This window comes from Solanum lycopersicum, chromosome 9 (assembly GCF_036512215.1).
Source record: "Solanum lycopersicum chromosome 9, SLM_r2.1".
Lineage (NCBI taxonomy): Eukaryota > Viridiplantae > Streptophyta > Magnoliopsida > Solanales > Solanaceae > Solanum > Solanum lycopersicum.
The window spans coordinates 50,925,290-50,941,599 of NC_090808.1; the positions used below are offsets into that span (position 1 = coordinate 50,925,290).

Here is a 16,310-nt window from a genome sequence, read left to right on the forward strand (position 1 = left end):
TTCTATATTCTATATCAGTATTGTGTATGGGCCGTGTCCCAAATGTATTCTCGTATCTTAAGTTTGATGAGATTGAGACTTAGTATTTCCTATGACTTTATATGAAGAGTTTTTAAAGACTATGATATGTTTTGTGAAAGTTTTAATTCCGCATTACTTTTCATTATGTTTATGCGATTAATGATATGTAAGGGATTGTATAAGACCTCTGAGAGGTCAAGTACGCCGGTTGCAATCTGAGATTGCCCCTGCCTTCTAGGATGTGGTTTCGGGATGTGACAATATGTTGGGTGTGTATTTTGTTCTATTATAAAATACTTGGAACCTAGAACTGAAAATTTATTCACGACAAGGCTTGCTAATTTTCATTTTGATGAATCAGTATACTCAACATTAGGGGGAGACAAAAGCATTTGGGAAATGATATAAATTGGAATTCACGTTCATTGTCTTATTTAGATCCTTGAGCGAATCAATGTGTGCAGAAAGTTCAAAGGTGACTTATTTGCAGAATATTGCCAATCAACTACCGGATGCATTTACTAATCTTTTACGGGTTACTAAATCATATATCTCAGTTTCTATTGCTCAAGTTCGAGTTGATGTCTCGATTGAAAAAAATGTTAAGACAAAAGAGTCCAGACAACGATTAAAATATGGTAGACCAATTGATTTCAAGAATAAAAATTCTCAAAAAAGAAAAGAAATAAATGATTAAGATAATCATAATATAAAGACAATTGCTCATGAAGAGCTCTGAGACATAGTAAATGATGACAACACTAAAGAGGTCCACGTACCTAGAAATAATGAGTATGAAGAAATCTCGAAAAATTATGTCTCCGCGAGAAAAATATGGAACAGAAATAATTGTGGTGGATAATGTTTTTGCCTATAATGTTGTACTTCAAATGATACAACAAGATGAGGATTTTGAATCAAGATATGTCAATGAATGTAGACATGGAGATGATTGGTCAAAATAGAAGGAAGAAATTCAAACAAAATTGGTTTCACTTGAAAACGTGAAGTTATCGGACCAATAGGTCAGAACACCGGAAGGTGTCAAGCCAGTGAGGTACAAATGGATTTTTGTGTGAAAACACAATGAAAATGGTAAAGTCGTAAGATATAAAGTACGATTTGTGGAACAAGAATTTTCACAAAAGTCTGTCATTGATTATGAGGATACATATTTGTCTGTGGTTGATGCAATTGTCGTCAGGTAACTGATAAATATAACAGTTAATGAAAAATTGAAATTCATCTTATGGACCTTGTCACAACCTACTTATATGGCTCACTAGACCACAATATTTTCATGAGAATGCCTGAAGTACTCAAAGTGCCCAAAGCATATAAAAATTCAAAGAGAATTGATCAATAAAGCTTCAGAAATGCTTGTATGAATTGAAGCAATAGGGCGGATGTGGTATAATCGCCTTAGCAATATTTGTTAAAGGAAGGGTATAAGAATGACTTTAAATGTCCTTGTATGTTTACATAAAGGTCAAAATATGAATTTGTAATCATATTTGTTTATCTGGATGACTTGAACATCATTGGAACTCTTAAAGAGCTTTCAAAAGTTGTTGATTGTTTGAAGGAAAAAATTGAAATGAAAGATTTTGGTAAGACAAAATTTTGTCTTGGCCTTCAGATTGAACATCCGACGGATGAAATATGTATCCATAAATCAACATATACTAAAAATGTTCTGAAGCGGTTTTATATGGTTAAATCACACCCATAAAGTACCCTGATGGTTGTGAGATTTCTTGATATAAATAAAGATCTATTTCGACCTCAAAAAAAGGATGAAGAGTTTCTTGATGATAAAACATCATATCCCAGTGCTATTGAGGCACTAATGTACCTTGTCATCAATACTTAACCAGATACTTGTTTCGCAATAAGTTTATTAGTGAGATTCATCTCATGTCCAACAAGAAGACATTGAAAAGATTTCAACCATATAATCAGAGATCTTCGAGGAACAATTGATATGAGATTCTTGTATTCTAATGCATCCATGTTAGAATTGATCGATTATGCAGATGCGGGATATTCGTTTGACCCACATAAAACCTGATCTCAGACAAGCTATTTATTCACATATAGAGGTATAACTATATTATGGCGTTCGATAAAGCAAACAATAGTTGTTATTTCTTCAAATCATGCAGAGATAATAGTCATTCATGAAGCTAGTCGAGAGTGTGCATGGTTGAGAGTAATGACTCAATACAATTTACATTTATGCGGTCTTTTCTGTGCAAACAACGACTTCAAAAATATTCTTTGAAGATAAAGTTGCTTGCATAGATCATTTATAGGGAGGATATATCAAAGGAGACCAAATAAAAACATATTTTACCTAAGTTCTTTTTCACGCATGATCTTCAACAAAATGGTGAGATAATTGTTCAACAGATTCATTCGAGTGATAATCTTGCATATATATTCACTAATGCATTGTCAACGCCAACATTTGAGAATCTAAGATATAAGATTGGAATGTGTCTTCTCCAATATATCAAATAATTTTTTTCATCATGGCGAGCAAAATACGCGATGTACTCTTTTTCCCTTAGCCAAGGTTTTTTCACATTGGTTTTACCTGGTAAGGTTTATAATGAGGCAACACTCAAAGTGTATAACAAGATGTGTGTACTTTTTTTTCCTTCAGTAGGCTTTTTCCCACTGGTTTTTTCCTAATAAGATTTTAACGAGACAAATTATATATATACATCCAAGGGGAAGTGTTACAAATCCATTTAATTGTGGATGATTGTCTTAATTATCCCTAACGTAATGTATGTATTTATTGTATTTATTAAAGGTGTACTAACGTATTTGGTTAAAGGATGTAACCGGGTGTTTTATAAATCCTATAAAAGGGTATTCTTTTCACCCTTGTAAAACACACTTGAAGAGATTTATACGTCTCATCACCATTTGTCTCCCTATAATGTTTAATATTCTTATATTTTCTTCTTGATTTACAATAATATTCAAATTTTCAAGGGAGACGGTACAAGTACCCCCTAGACTATGACCGCAATTCCAGAGACACATAACTAAACTAAGTAACTATCTCCCCCCCCCCCTCTCTTCCCCTAGCGAACTCATTTTATGTATAATATTGTACACCTTTGACTTATATGGCACATCTCGTGACTCCATGCAGTTGAAGCGCATGAAATATATTTGGATGTCACGTAAATCAAAAAGGTGTACAAAATTACAAAATGAGTTTATGGGGTAATAGGGTCTTAGTTTAGTTAAGGTGTGTCTCTGGGATTTGGGTCATAGTCTAGGGTTGTACTTCTATCCTTTCCCAATTTTCAATCAATATTATACATTTTTTGAAGGGTTGAAATCTTTAATTATCATGTATTTTCCTTTTTTCTTGTAATCTTAAAAAATTAGTGTTGTTATCTTCTTCTTGTTTCCTAATTATGTAAAATTATACGTAAAATATAAATAAAATAATTGTACGTAAACATAAAATAAAATATAAAATTTATTATATAAAAAGAAAATTATTAGATGAACTTAACTAAATATATGAGGTATGTTAATTAATTAATAAGAGTTATATATATGAGACATTTGTCTTTTCAGGCTTTTAATAATAGAATTTTTTTAGTTTATTCCCAAATGCTTACTTGTATTTTTAGAAGGTTTAATGCTTACTTGTATTTAAAAACAGTTTTAGAGGTTTACAAACACCTATTTTTCAAAGAAAAATAATTTTTCTTATTTTTTTCAAAATAAGTGTTCCCGACTTCAACAGCAATGCTTCTTGGTATGGATAGTAAAAGTTTTCCAAACGACCCCTAAGTGGCAGGAACAAGAAGATAAACGTGTCAAACTATTATTGGTATTGTTTCGTGTCAATCCCACAATGAATTCTAGGATGTAAACCATGGTTCAGCGCGCCCACTACTTATATACTAGCAGTAGTAATAAATAACTCCATTAATTAGTTGTGTATAGTTTATAGTGCATAACAGTAATCAAATCAAAAGGAAGAAGAAATGGGTGAAAAGGGTTTACAAACGCCGGCGAGGAAAGTGTATTTGTGGGTTCGAAAGCAATCGAAGAAGGTGAAGACTGTTTTAGGTGTTGTTACATGTCTCACCTTACTCATTACTCTCAGATTACTCATCCATGACCACAATCACTTCTTTGTTTTAGCTGAGTTTGTTCATTTCATCGGTATCTTATGTTTGATTTACAAGTTGTCTACTCTCAAAACTTGCTCAGGTAATCTCCTCTTCCACTTAAATCATCCGTTGACCAAATAATTGATTTTTTTTGTACGATTATCAATTAATTTGCTATGCAGTTTATCTAATTAATTTGTGTAAACATACATATACATCAATTTATTTGCTGTAACGATTGAAATAAAAGTTTAGGAGTTTGCTTGACTACTTCTGTTGTACTGGTTTCAAGCCTGTGGTAACTGAATATGCAGTTGGTTGCACAGATACAAGTCTGCGTTGAGTGATATTTATTGTTGCTAATATTGGTTTAAAGTCTATCTATATTGTACATAATAGGAAGGTTTGGAGGTGGAAGATCAGAATAGGAGGTTAGTAGGTAGTCTGACTGTGGTCTATTTCCCTCATCAGTGTTGTTTTTATTACTCTCCTACTGTCTTTTGCTTCGATTTTATTGTCTCCTTAACTGCAGTTATCATATTATTATTTATTGCTACTGCTCTATTCCCATTTGTTTCAGTATGGATTCTTCACTACATAAGTTTCTTTACATACTTTTTTTTATATGCTTTACTTGAGCGTCTATTGCAAACAACTTCTCTACCTTCTCAAGGTAGAGATAAGGCTGCATACGCACCACCCTCCCTAAGACTCCACTTGTGGGATTACACTAGGTATGTATGTTCTTAGCCGTTAACATGTTTGATTAGTGACATTATCTTATTAATGATTCATCATTGGCCAAAGCAGTAAAAAGCACTTACGCAGTGCATTTTAACTTTTTCCAATAAGTTGGCGAAATTTTGTATGACCGAACACCTTTAGGCGAGGTAATTGTTCAGTACTTAGTACGCTCCTGTTTTCCTACAAATAGATAGGTGAAAACAGTATACTTATCTATATAATCTTTGTCGTGTGTATTGTGTGTATAATCCTGTCATGTGAAATGTGCAACTCCCAAATCCATGTTATTGCAGTTAGGACTGCAATAATTCAAAAGTTGTATCGTCCATTGTAATTCTTAATTATGTTTTCAAGTATCGTCTGCTTTTTCTCATCACTTTTCATCTAATGATCTGTCTTCACCTGCTATGACAAGGCTTGTCATTGAAGAGTCAAGTGCTTACGGCGATCTTTCTGGCTGTAAGAGTATTTTGTAGTTTCATCATGGAAGGAGATATACACACCATTCTAGATTTTGTTACACTTGCGGCAACATTGTGGGTAATATATATGATGAAGTTCAAGTTGAAGTCGTCCTTCATGACAGATCTGGATAATATGCACTATTTGTATTTGGTAAATACAATTTTCCCAGCTGCTTTCTGTTGTCCTGGTTGTTACTGCAATTGAACTCTAGTTTTATACTAACCCCCTTTTGTGATTTGTATAGCATGTATGTTTCTTGCAGAGTTGGTGTAGGTCATGTCCGACACTTCACACATCAAACATAATAGGAGAACATGTTCTTTTTTACGTTGTTTACAATCCTTGATGTTGTTTTCTTTCAAACAAGACATTGCCTTTTATTCTTTTCCAGCGAATCACTCCAGAATTTTGAGATATTTTAGATGAACATAGATTGTTTACCATGAGAGCAAGAAAAATATGAGAAAGAAGATCAAAGGTTTTTCTATTAAAGTACTGAAGGATGTTTCTGGTAGACCTATCATTGACAATAGTATATGACTTTATTATGCCAATGTATATGTGCTTATGCTTTTGTCTGTCAAATGATTGTGAACTAGTAATAGAGATAATATGCAATGTATATTGTTGTGTAATGCATTTCTTTTGGGTCCGAGCCGTTTAAGGTGACAAACTTCTTCCATTCTGTTAAAAAAAATTATTCATCGCTCAACTGTCATTTGTTGCTTTGTGGGAGCATCTGTAGCTGTTGAACGTTGAAAATGTAGAACTCTTAGATATTGTTTGGTTTTGTATTTAGGTTTTGGAAGTCGAAAACAGATAGTGGTGATTACTAGCTGGAAGTAGCTTTAGGTTTTCAGTCTATATGCAGTCAACTTGATTTACTATAGCAGACTAGTACACATTTCGAAAATAACTCTTTATCTCCTGCTCAGCTCCTGCTGGTTAAGGCTGCATGAACTTAGCATAGTGCACAATTGAGATTCTCAATATTCTAGTTTTGCAAAATATATTTTCTTCTTGTTGGTTATAATTTATATGATGTACCTAACAACTAGTGCTAGTGTGGTAATAGTTGACTTAAATGTTTTATGTCACCAAATTATGCAAATTTTTAAATGATGTAATGTGGTCTTTTGGAAATAAATATGTTGAAGTTGCTTTAGCTTCTGGAAGTAGTAGCATTACTTTCCTTCTCAGTCAGGATACCTCTCCTGTAGCTACTTTTGTGCATGATAGTGGTAAAACAGTAGGAAGTTCTTTATTTCCCAGTAAATAGCTTGGATGACATTCTTTTCCCAATGAACTTTTTGCACAGATTGTGCCTTGTGTGGTTGCAGCCTTCTTAATCCATCCTGCTACGGCTCATAATTTCTTCTTCCGGATTCTTTGGGCTTTTTGTGTATACATGGAGTCTATCTCAGTGCTGCCTCAGCTTCGCTTGATGCAGAATGTCCAGGTTTGTATCGGCTCTTTCCTATGAGGAAAATCATATGTTAGTTTGCAGACCTTACTTTCTAGTGTGAATAGCTTATATATATAGTTTGTATTCTTGTATTCCAGATAATTGAGCCGTTCACAGCTCATTATGTGTTTGCATTGGGTGTTGCAAGATTCTTGGGCTGTGCTCATTGGATTAATCAGGTTTGTTTTGAAGTGTTAATTTTTATGCGGTAAAACTTTTGAATCAAGTGGAGTACTTGAATAAATCCCCACCCTCTTTTCTTTTCTTCCTATAATCCAGACTTGTTCATATACAGGTCTATGACACTAGCGGAGCATATCTATATTTGGCTGGACGGGGTTACTTTTGGATACCGATGGTCTTTTTGGCGGAAATTGTTCAAACGTTCATTTTGGCAGATTTCTGCTACTATTACATAAAGAGGTGAGAACCATGGTAATTCAACAATTCGGTTGCTTTCTTGACGATATCTCCGTTCGTATGTGACAAACCCTTTTTTGCAGTGTCATGAGCGGTCAACTTTTGGTCCGTCTGCCGCAGCCTGTATAGAAGTTCAAATTACTATATCCTACAAAATGTAACATATGTTGTATTTCTTGTGTTATGGTGTGGATATAGAGCTTTTTCTACCTCGTATTTTCTGTTTTTCATCTTCTCCTCTTTTCTCTAGTTCCTCTCTTGCCAATGCAACTGAACATATAAATAAATAAATAAATTTGCTAGATGCATTGCCACGACTGATCTTGCTTCTTGAAGTCTTGTGCACCTAATTTTCTGGAGATTGTTTCTATACTGGGCTGAATTTTGGATTAATCGTTCACTTGACATCCAAGTTGATACAGCGTTTAGAACGATACACTCAGTTTCAACAGCATAGCTTTTTCTTTATACTGGTATCTTTTGCGTGGATGGGGTACCCTTTTGAACAAAGAAGAGCTTGGATGACAGCATAGCTTTTTCTTTCTCCGGACTCTTCCGAGAGAAGAGGCTCTTTACATTCCTAGTACGGTAGAGTCAGGATTGCTTGATAACTCCTTGATTAAGCTCATTTCTTCTCCGTAGTTCGACTCCGTAAAAACACAACTACATTAAATCAAATCAGATCGCAAGTAGAGTGCCACAATGAAATTGATATATGCAATTCATGCAAATCTATATCGGTAGCATAGTGTCATTAAACACCTTAATTATATAATTGTACATGTCCCATTTCTTATTCCATCTTGGAAGCCAATGCACTAAACACTTGATCTGGTAATTCAGTTCGAAATGTTAGATTGCTGTGTTATTTTCTTGTGATAATTAGACCTGTCATTGAAGACCAAGGGTGTTTGGTACGAAGGAAATATTTTTCATGGAAAATGTTTTTCTAGAAAATATTTTCCTGGAAAACAAGTAGATTTTGAACTTATTTTTTCATGTTTGGTTGGTGAGTAGAAAATATTTTTCAGAAATGATTTTGTATTTGATTTATGAATAAAAGATGTTTTTGAGAGACATCTTTTATTTTTATTAGAATAAAAATAATTTATGAAATTGAAAGAGCGACCTAGATTTAGGAGAGAAAGAAGGGGGAGAGAATGTATCTTCTCGCAAATTTTGGAGAAAAAACATACAAACATGAATTGATTCGTTCAAAATGATTTTTATCAATAAAAAATGTTTTTTGAGAGATATCTCTTATTTTTATTAGAGTAAAAAATAATTTATGAAATTGAGAGAGGCGAGTTAGATCTACGAGAGAAAGAAGGGGGAGAGAATGTATCTTATTGTGTCTTCTCGCAAATTTTGGAGGAAAAAAATACAAACATAAATTGATTCGTTCAAAAATGAATACTTAGGAGGAGAAAGCAACCGAGATGTATTTTGTATTTATTGTAAGAGTAAAATGGAACAATTACTTTTAGTACGGTTTTCTGTATTCACTCTCAATCACTAAAAAGCCAATATATTATTTACTTCCCGTCCTCTATCTTCATTCACCATTGCAACACAGCAACAGACACAAGTTACATTCAAATGGCACCTACTAAGCAAACAGCTCGTATATCCACCGGTGGGAAGGCCCCAAGGAAGCAGCTAGCTACCAAAGCTGCTAGAAAATTATCTCCGGCAACTGAAGGAGTGAACAAGCCTCATCGTTTCTTCCCAGGAACTGTTGCTTTAAGAGAAATCAGGAAGTAGCAGAGGTCTACGAAGTTGTTGATCAGGAAGCTTCGATTTCAGAGGCTTGTAGGGAAATTGCTCAGGATTTCAAGACAGATCTGAGGTTCCAGATTAGTGTTGTTGCTGCTCTACAAGAGACTGCTGAGGCCTACTTCGTTGGGCTCTTTGAAGATACCAATCTCTGTGCTATCCATGCCAAGAGGGTAACTATCATGCCCAAGGATATTCACCTTGCTAGGAGGATTCGAGGAGAAAGGTTTTAAGAAAAAGATTGTTACAGTTAAAGGTTGTTTCAGTTGAAGTATTTCGAAATCTGAATGCTGATATTTTTAACTCTTTTTGTGCAATCAAAGATCTTGCCCTTACTCGGAACTTTCAAGAAATTACTTTTTCTTGGTAACATTTTCATTAACAGTTACACTTCCTGTTCTGCTTAGTATTTTGTCTATATAGGAAATGGAATCCCAATACTAGCAGTTCCTTAGATATGAGTCATTTGACATTACTTAACAATCCTTTCTGTGGGATTTTATCATATACTTTTTCATGACTTGTGGTGGGCCGCCTAACTGAACCTTGGGATGTGCTATGTAAGCTGTGCAAGGTTGCAAAATGTTCATCCTCAAGTCAGGATTTCAACTTGATTCAAATGGTGACCGGCTTTCGTGCCATTTGTATGATAAGTTTAAGATTTCTAGGGGCTTCATGACATTTTATGGTGAGAGAAGTATGTTAAAAAAAATGGGTCTGTCTTTGTTGTGTAGATTTTTTTAATGACTTATCTGCTACAACACTGATTTGGCTTGAAATGAAGCTTACGAATAAGTAAAATGGCCTGAATGATAAGAATTGTCATTTTGAATTGATTCGTGAAGAAAGTGTGTGTAAATTGCTGGTTTATTAGCATTTTAGATCTAACTAGTGCATCCACTTATTAGTTTTTGTTCTAAATTGAAGGCCTTGACCGTACATATTTGTGTGATAAATTTGCCAACAACTGAAGTCTTGAGCTCTATTTTGGGATGAGGATTGGGTTTACATACATAAAACTGCTCTATCTGGAATCAGGGATTTTGGTTTACCTTGTATTTTTGGGTATGAAGAAGTTCCATTTATGGTAGTTGTTCACTGCTTGTTGTTTTTATGTATTGTGTGGAGGAATAAATTCATCTAGATCCCAAAATATTTATGACGGTACTACCTGACCTTGGCATTATTTATGGTTATGCAATATATGAAAAATAATCCAGATAATGAAATGAATTTTCTTAATGTAGATTATGAATACTAACACCATTACTTTATAGGTCTCAAGATTTGAGTTACTCTTAATTCAACATTGACTTAGAAAGTCCTCACTCTGTGGCATCACCATTTTACAAGTTATGTGTTCCCTTTATCAGTTGTCCGAAAGTGAGTTGATTTGGGTTTGTTAGTTGTTATCCAAATGCAACTGTATAGATTTTAAATCATAGTGTATACTATTAGTTGCAGAGGGTGGGCTGATGCTTATTCTTTTGCCAATAGTATTACAGGTGGAGCTTGGATGCAATTGAAGTGGTAGTAGCAATCTTAAAGGATTTTTTGTTTCACTTTTGCTTCAGAAAAGATGAGTTGTGGTACTGCAATTGGTTGTGTTTTAAATGGAGTGAGATGGTCTATTTCGAGGCATCAAATATCTAGCTCATGTAAGCATTTGACTGGGTTTACCTTCAATGAATAGTAAGAAAGAGTTCTAAAACTTACTTTCATTTATTAGAATCTCATTCCGATATTGCTACTTTACTACTGCTGCCAAATAACTAAAACAAACCAAAAGATCGTCTATTCATCTATGGCTTCAGTTTCTTCTTATAATCATTCAATATTTCTTTAGAACTTCTTGAAAATTAACTGTTGTTTGGCACAAATAAGAAATATCTTTATTATCTACCTATGATATCTACATCTTCACTTGGTTAGAACGGGATGTTGAACTTAACCTTGAGACAACTATCTTTTTTTTCAAGCTCACGAGATCATCCTCGGGTCAGTATTTCCAATAGATTCCAATGGTTGATGGCTTTTGGTGCCAGAGATAAAGTAAGAGTTCAGGCATGAATACTGCTATTAGGAGAACAACCGAAGCATTCTAATGCATTGCAGATCTGAAAACAAACTAGATTATAGGAAAATGGGGCTCAGGTGCTGTGCTCTGCTCCTAAGGATCTCTACTCTTAATTCAACATTGACAGTAAAAATCCTTGCTATGTTGAATGAGAAGTGTACAGCCTTTACTCCTCAGAAGGTAATTTTAGTTCTGTTGTCTTGCAAAATAAGTCTTGTTTATTACTTCTCTCATTTCTAACTTGAGATGAACCAATCTACTTCCATATGTCTTGTCTCCTACAAGTTTTTCTATATTAAATTTAAACTTAGAGTTGATTGAGTTTGTGAGTGTATGACTATGAAAAGGGGATGTGTTAGTTACTAGTTACAGTCTTACAGATTAGAGAGCCCCTTTACTTAATAACTATTTCTTGCTTAAATAGGTGATTGATTTTCTATAGAGAAAAGTGTAATCAGTTTGTTGGCTTCTGATGTTTCAAGTTATCATGTGGCTCGACTAGCCAGGAGAAAACATAGAGCCAAAACATAAGTAAGCATGCCGCTGTAACTTCTCTATTTCAAAATAAAAGATCATTCATATATACAAAAAATGAAGTGAATGCTGATACTCTTCAAAATTACAAGACAAAAAAGTAAGAACAAAATTTCCAACAACTCGAATTATCATGATCTCAAAACCTTTTCCTAGTCCAACAATGCTTGGAAGAAGGAGGGTCATAAGAAGTTTAGGCGTTTGATGAAAGTCTATCGTTATAATCCTTCTCTTGGCTTCCCTTTGATCTGCTAACCTTTGCTCGAACTTCCTCTTGCTTGATTCAAATTTCTTCTTCATATCACTGTCGCTTTGTGTTTCTATTTGCATTGGTCTTGCAACTGCAGAACTTTGTGATATTTTCTGCATTGGTCTTGTACTTGAACTACAGTTTCTTTGTTTTGGATGGGGAGGAGGAGCAACTTCTACATTCATCATCATCAACGGCAGCAGCATGCTCTTCGTTGAGCCAGTGGTGCACTCTTTTCTCCTACTTTGGATAGGGGTCTGTCGTGCTCCATCTTCTCTCTTCTTTTCTGTGTCACTCTCCATCTTCCTGAAGCCTTTGGGACTCTGTTTCTGGAGTTGCTTGCCTGTGTGAAGGTGCTTCTGGAAAGATAAATCAGAAAGAAGTCTTACACGAGGAGCAGCAACGTGTACTCGTCTGGTGGACTCCTTCATCCTCTTTCTTGATTCCATAGTAGTAGTATTATGCGACTGTGGTGTTCCTTGTTTATCCAATTGTTGAACCAAGTCAGTTTTCTTCAACTCCGTGCCGCTTTCCGTTATTGAATTGTTATTGTTCTGTTTCTCCAGAGCAACTTGTACAGACTTGCTGATGACTATTCTAAGCTTTGTCACCAAGGGTTTGTTGCTTTCGGCGGTAACTTGTTGTGTTGCTAACCCATCCTCTTCTTCTTTCTCAGGGTCTTCAATGCTGGTCACGTCATCTTCTTCTTCTTCTTCTTCATCATCATCATCATCATCATCATCATCAATACTAATGGCGTCGTCTTCCTCATCAATATCATGTTCGCCGGGATACTTTATCAGGTTGAATATCCTATTTTTCCGCTTCTCAAACTCAACAGGATACTTTGATGCACCAATAAGTATAGCAGCTTCGATCAATTCACATATATCAGGCTTCTTCTCTATAGAATAAGAATTCAAGAACATCTTCGATATCCATTACTTTAGTCCAACTAGAAGAAACAATTATCAAAAGAGTAGTTTACTTAAGGTGATGATCACAATTTACATCTCTCTTAATTATATACATCTTAACCCTACCATTTTTAGAAACTTTTTCCTTTTTTTCAATACTAGTTTCTAAGTACGTGCGTTGCATGTGTGTCTTGTGTTAATAAGTACAAAAAAATTAAATGATATAGATGCTACTAAAAATTACAAGTAGTATTGAGTAACTAAATTTTGAAAGAGAAGTATAATTGTTTGTAGTTATATACATTCAATTGAATTGGTCTATATATGTAATATTTTTCTTATATAGTTCTAATATATCTTATACTTAGTACAACATATCCATTTTTTAAAAAAAAAAAATATTCACAACAAATAGTTTCTATGTGACGTAAAAATAATGTTGATTATGTTTTCAAGTGTTTTACACATCTTACAGTTTATATCGTATGTAAGAAATTGTAACCTCATTTTTATAGACACATGCATATCAAAAAGTTGCCGAATAAAAGTCGTTTTTCATGTTGTACAAATATTGATCAACATATGTTTCTTTAAGGTGGATAATGTATTATTGTAAATGTCATGTTATGGGATACACTTTTTTAGAATATTGCTTATTTGCGATCGAGATAGTTAATAATTAGTAGCATTAGAAAATTTAATCGATATATAAAAATTTAATTGCACGTACAACTTTCTTTGTTTGATTCAAGATTATGAGTTCCTTCATATGTAAGTTTGACTGGAAAATATTAATTAACTTATTAAGATATAAATCATATTACGGAATATAACATAATCGAGCTATGCTTACAAATAAAAAACTTGATATAAATGGTTGAAATATTTAAAATATCTTATCTAAAAATATTGGGTCTACGTTTTCAAAAAAACATCCACTCAAAGAAATAATAATTTTGTATGAATCTAAAGTCTATCATTTATTCCCTACAAAAAATTTTCATACATATCGGTATTTTCTTACAGATTATATTATATTTTTGTGAAACGAACATCATACTTATTACTTACATGATGATGTGAATGAGAAGTGAAGTACTCAAATTCGTAAGATAAAAACCTGAAACATGAGAAAAATAAATAAGAATTAATAATTAGCAAAAACAAATCAAGAAAAAGATATATATTAAAGAAAAACAAATATAAAAAATATCTAGAATAAATACAGAAGACAAAATATAAAGAGATGATAATAGACTAACATATATATAGATTTAATGAAGTTAGCTATTCATATTCCTAACTAAGGAGATTTCATGCATTTGTCGTAACATTCAATTTAATTTAATTAAATATATATCTAGAAAACTGAAAAAAAATCTTGATGCTTAGAAAACTGATTTTGATGTTTAGAAAACTGAAAATGATTAATAGTCATGTTGGAGGAGGTATAACTCATAACTAATGATTAAAAAATTAATTTTTCTGTTGAATTAGTAGTTATAATATTAATATAAATACTTTATAATATTTTAATTTAGCATAGGGATAAAAAGGTAATTTAACTTTGTACTTTGGTGCTTCCGAGTTTTAATAATATATGATGATATGATGATCGTTTAGGATTGCCCTCAAATTACTAAATTATTTTTCTTACTTTTCCATATTGTTTAGAACTAACCACAAATTTAGTAACTTTTTTCTCTTTTCAAATATTATTTAGGACCGTCCACAAATTTACCAAATTATTTTTCCTTTTTCTATACTGTTTTTCCAATATTATTTAGGACTGTCCACAAATTTACTAAATTATTTTTCCTTTTTCTATACTGTTTAGGATTGGCCAGTAGCCACTATAATAAATAACCCCTTCTCCAATACTTCATATTTAAATAAAGTAATATTTTTACAGAATAAACATATTACATCTCAATTTTTCTTAAATTTCATATCAAATCAAACTATATCACATAAGTTGAAGAGACCAAGTACTACAACAAACAAGTTATTAATTAAAAAAGGGATAATGCACAAGTATCCCCTCAACATATTCCCGAAATATCAGAAACACACTTATACTATACTAACGTCCTATTAGCCCATGAACTTATTTTATTAATAATTTTATACCCCTTTTCGGCCTACGTGGCACTACCTTGTGGACTCAACGCTGGTTGACTATTTTTTTCAAGTTTAGTGCCACGTAGGCCGAAAAAGGGTCGAAAATTACTTATAAAATAAGTTCAGGAGGTAATAGGATCTTTGTATAGTATAAGCGTGTCTCTGAATTTCGAACATATATTGAAGGGGTACTTGTGCATTTTCCCATTAAAAAACAAAAAGTTGCAATTTTAGTTAGCTAATACTTTATTCATCTCAAAATAAATATCACTTTAAATCATTTCAATGCCCTAATTGATTTTCCTAATTAGTTTTCTACCTTCGCCAATTTGAAGCAACACTTTTGCTTGCTATGCTTAAGAAAATAAGTGTCAAAACTGCTTTAAATTGATTAGTTATGACAAAGAGAAACTAATATGTGATTCACAAACATATACACCGCAAACAATTTGAGTACTTATAAGCAAAACATAGAGGATCTATGATGTGATACAAACTTTTTTGTATCAATTTTTGGTTTATCATAGATGGTAAAAATATTGTTTGTTCATCCAGCATATCAGAAACAAATTTGAGAAAGCAAAAGTCATTAAATTAGTGCGTTGTATAAATTTGTTGGCTATAGCGGTCGTTAAGATTCAGCTATTATTGAAACTTACATACCACACCAATTATTATATTAGTGCACTATATATAGTATTTGCTAATGTTTTTGCATATGTTATTTCAATTTCGTACCTTTTTTACATATCATTTAGGTTTTGGGGTCGACTCATCATTGCTAGACAAACTCTAACTTATGTGATCATGTCAATCTGATGTACTTTTAATATGATTAAGAACAAAAAGTGAATAGAGTGGGTAAACCTTTATTTTCACCATTGATGCAGCAAAAGTTCTTAATGCAATATCTGATGGTTAGGCATTCTCGACCCTGCCTTTGTGCATATACTCCTATTCAGTAGCTTACTACGGATAAACCAATGAATTTCAAGGCGGAAGAAAAAAAGAAACAAAACTTTAACTTTCAAATAATCTCTTTTTTTATTTAACTTTAATTACTATTTTTTAAAAAAGTACTATTCAATTAATGTCCAAACATTTACTGACGATGATTTTTTTGATTAATTTTCGAAGATGAGTTTGAAAACTGATTTCTAAAAATACATTTTATTGTTTAATTTCTATTTTCTACCTTGTGATTTTTGGGTATGAAGAAGTTCGTCGTTGTTGCCATGTAAATACATCCAAAGGAGGGAAGTTTTGTGTTAATGGTAAAGTTGGTGTCATGTGATTAAGAGGTTTCGAGTTTAAGTTGTGAAAATACTCTCTCACAGAATAAGATTATGTACAATAGATCCTTGTAATT

At 33.0% G+C, this 16,310-nt stretch overlaps 1 protein-coding gene, 1 long non-coding RNA gene and 1 pseudogene across 2 annotated transcripts in view; 2 read left to right on the forward strand and 1 right to left on the reverse strand.

The window, feature by feature from the left end:
• The first annotated feature begins 3,625 nt into the window (after positions 1-3,625).
• LOC101246374 (uncharacterized) lies at positions 3,626-7,583 on the forward strand. The gene is made up of 6 exons (XM_004247014.5): positions 3,626-4,272; positions 5,332-5,531; positions 6,700-6,840; positions 6,945-7,025; positions 7,142-7,269; positions 7,350-7,583. The coding sequence occupies exons 1-6, from the start codon at positions 4,044-4,046 to the stop codon at positions 7,393-7,395; spliced, it is 825 nt and encodes a 274-aa protein (XP_004247062.1). The 5' UTR covers positions 3,626-4,043; the 3' UTR covers positions 7,396-7,583.
• Positions 7,584-8,735: 1,152 nt separating this feature from the next.
• On the forward strand, positions 8,736-10,753 carry LOC101246957 (histone H3.2-like; annotated as a pseudogene).
• A 3,021-nt stretch (positions 10,754-13,774) lies between these two features.
• Positions 13,775-16,310, reverse strand: part of LOC112942117 (uncharacterized) — a 32,237-nt gene continuing 29,701 nt past the window's right edge. Inside the window, exon 2 of the long non-coding RNA XR_003248067.2 lies at positions 13,775-13,940. This is a non-coding gene — a long non-coding RNA (uncharacterized lncRNA). The remainder of the gene's footprint in view (positions 13,941-16,310) is intronic.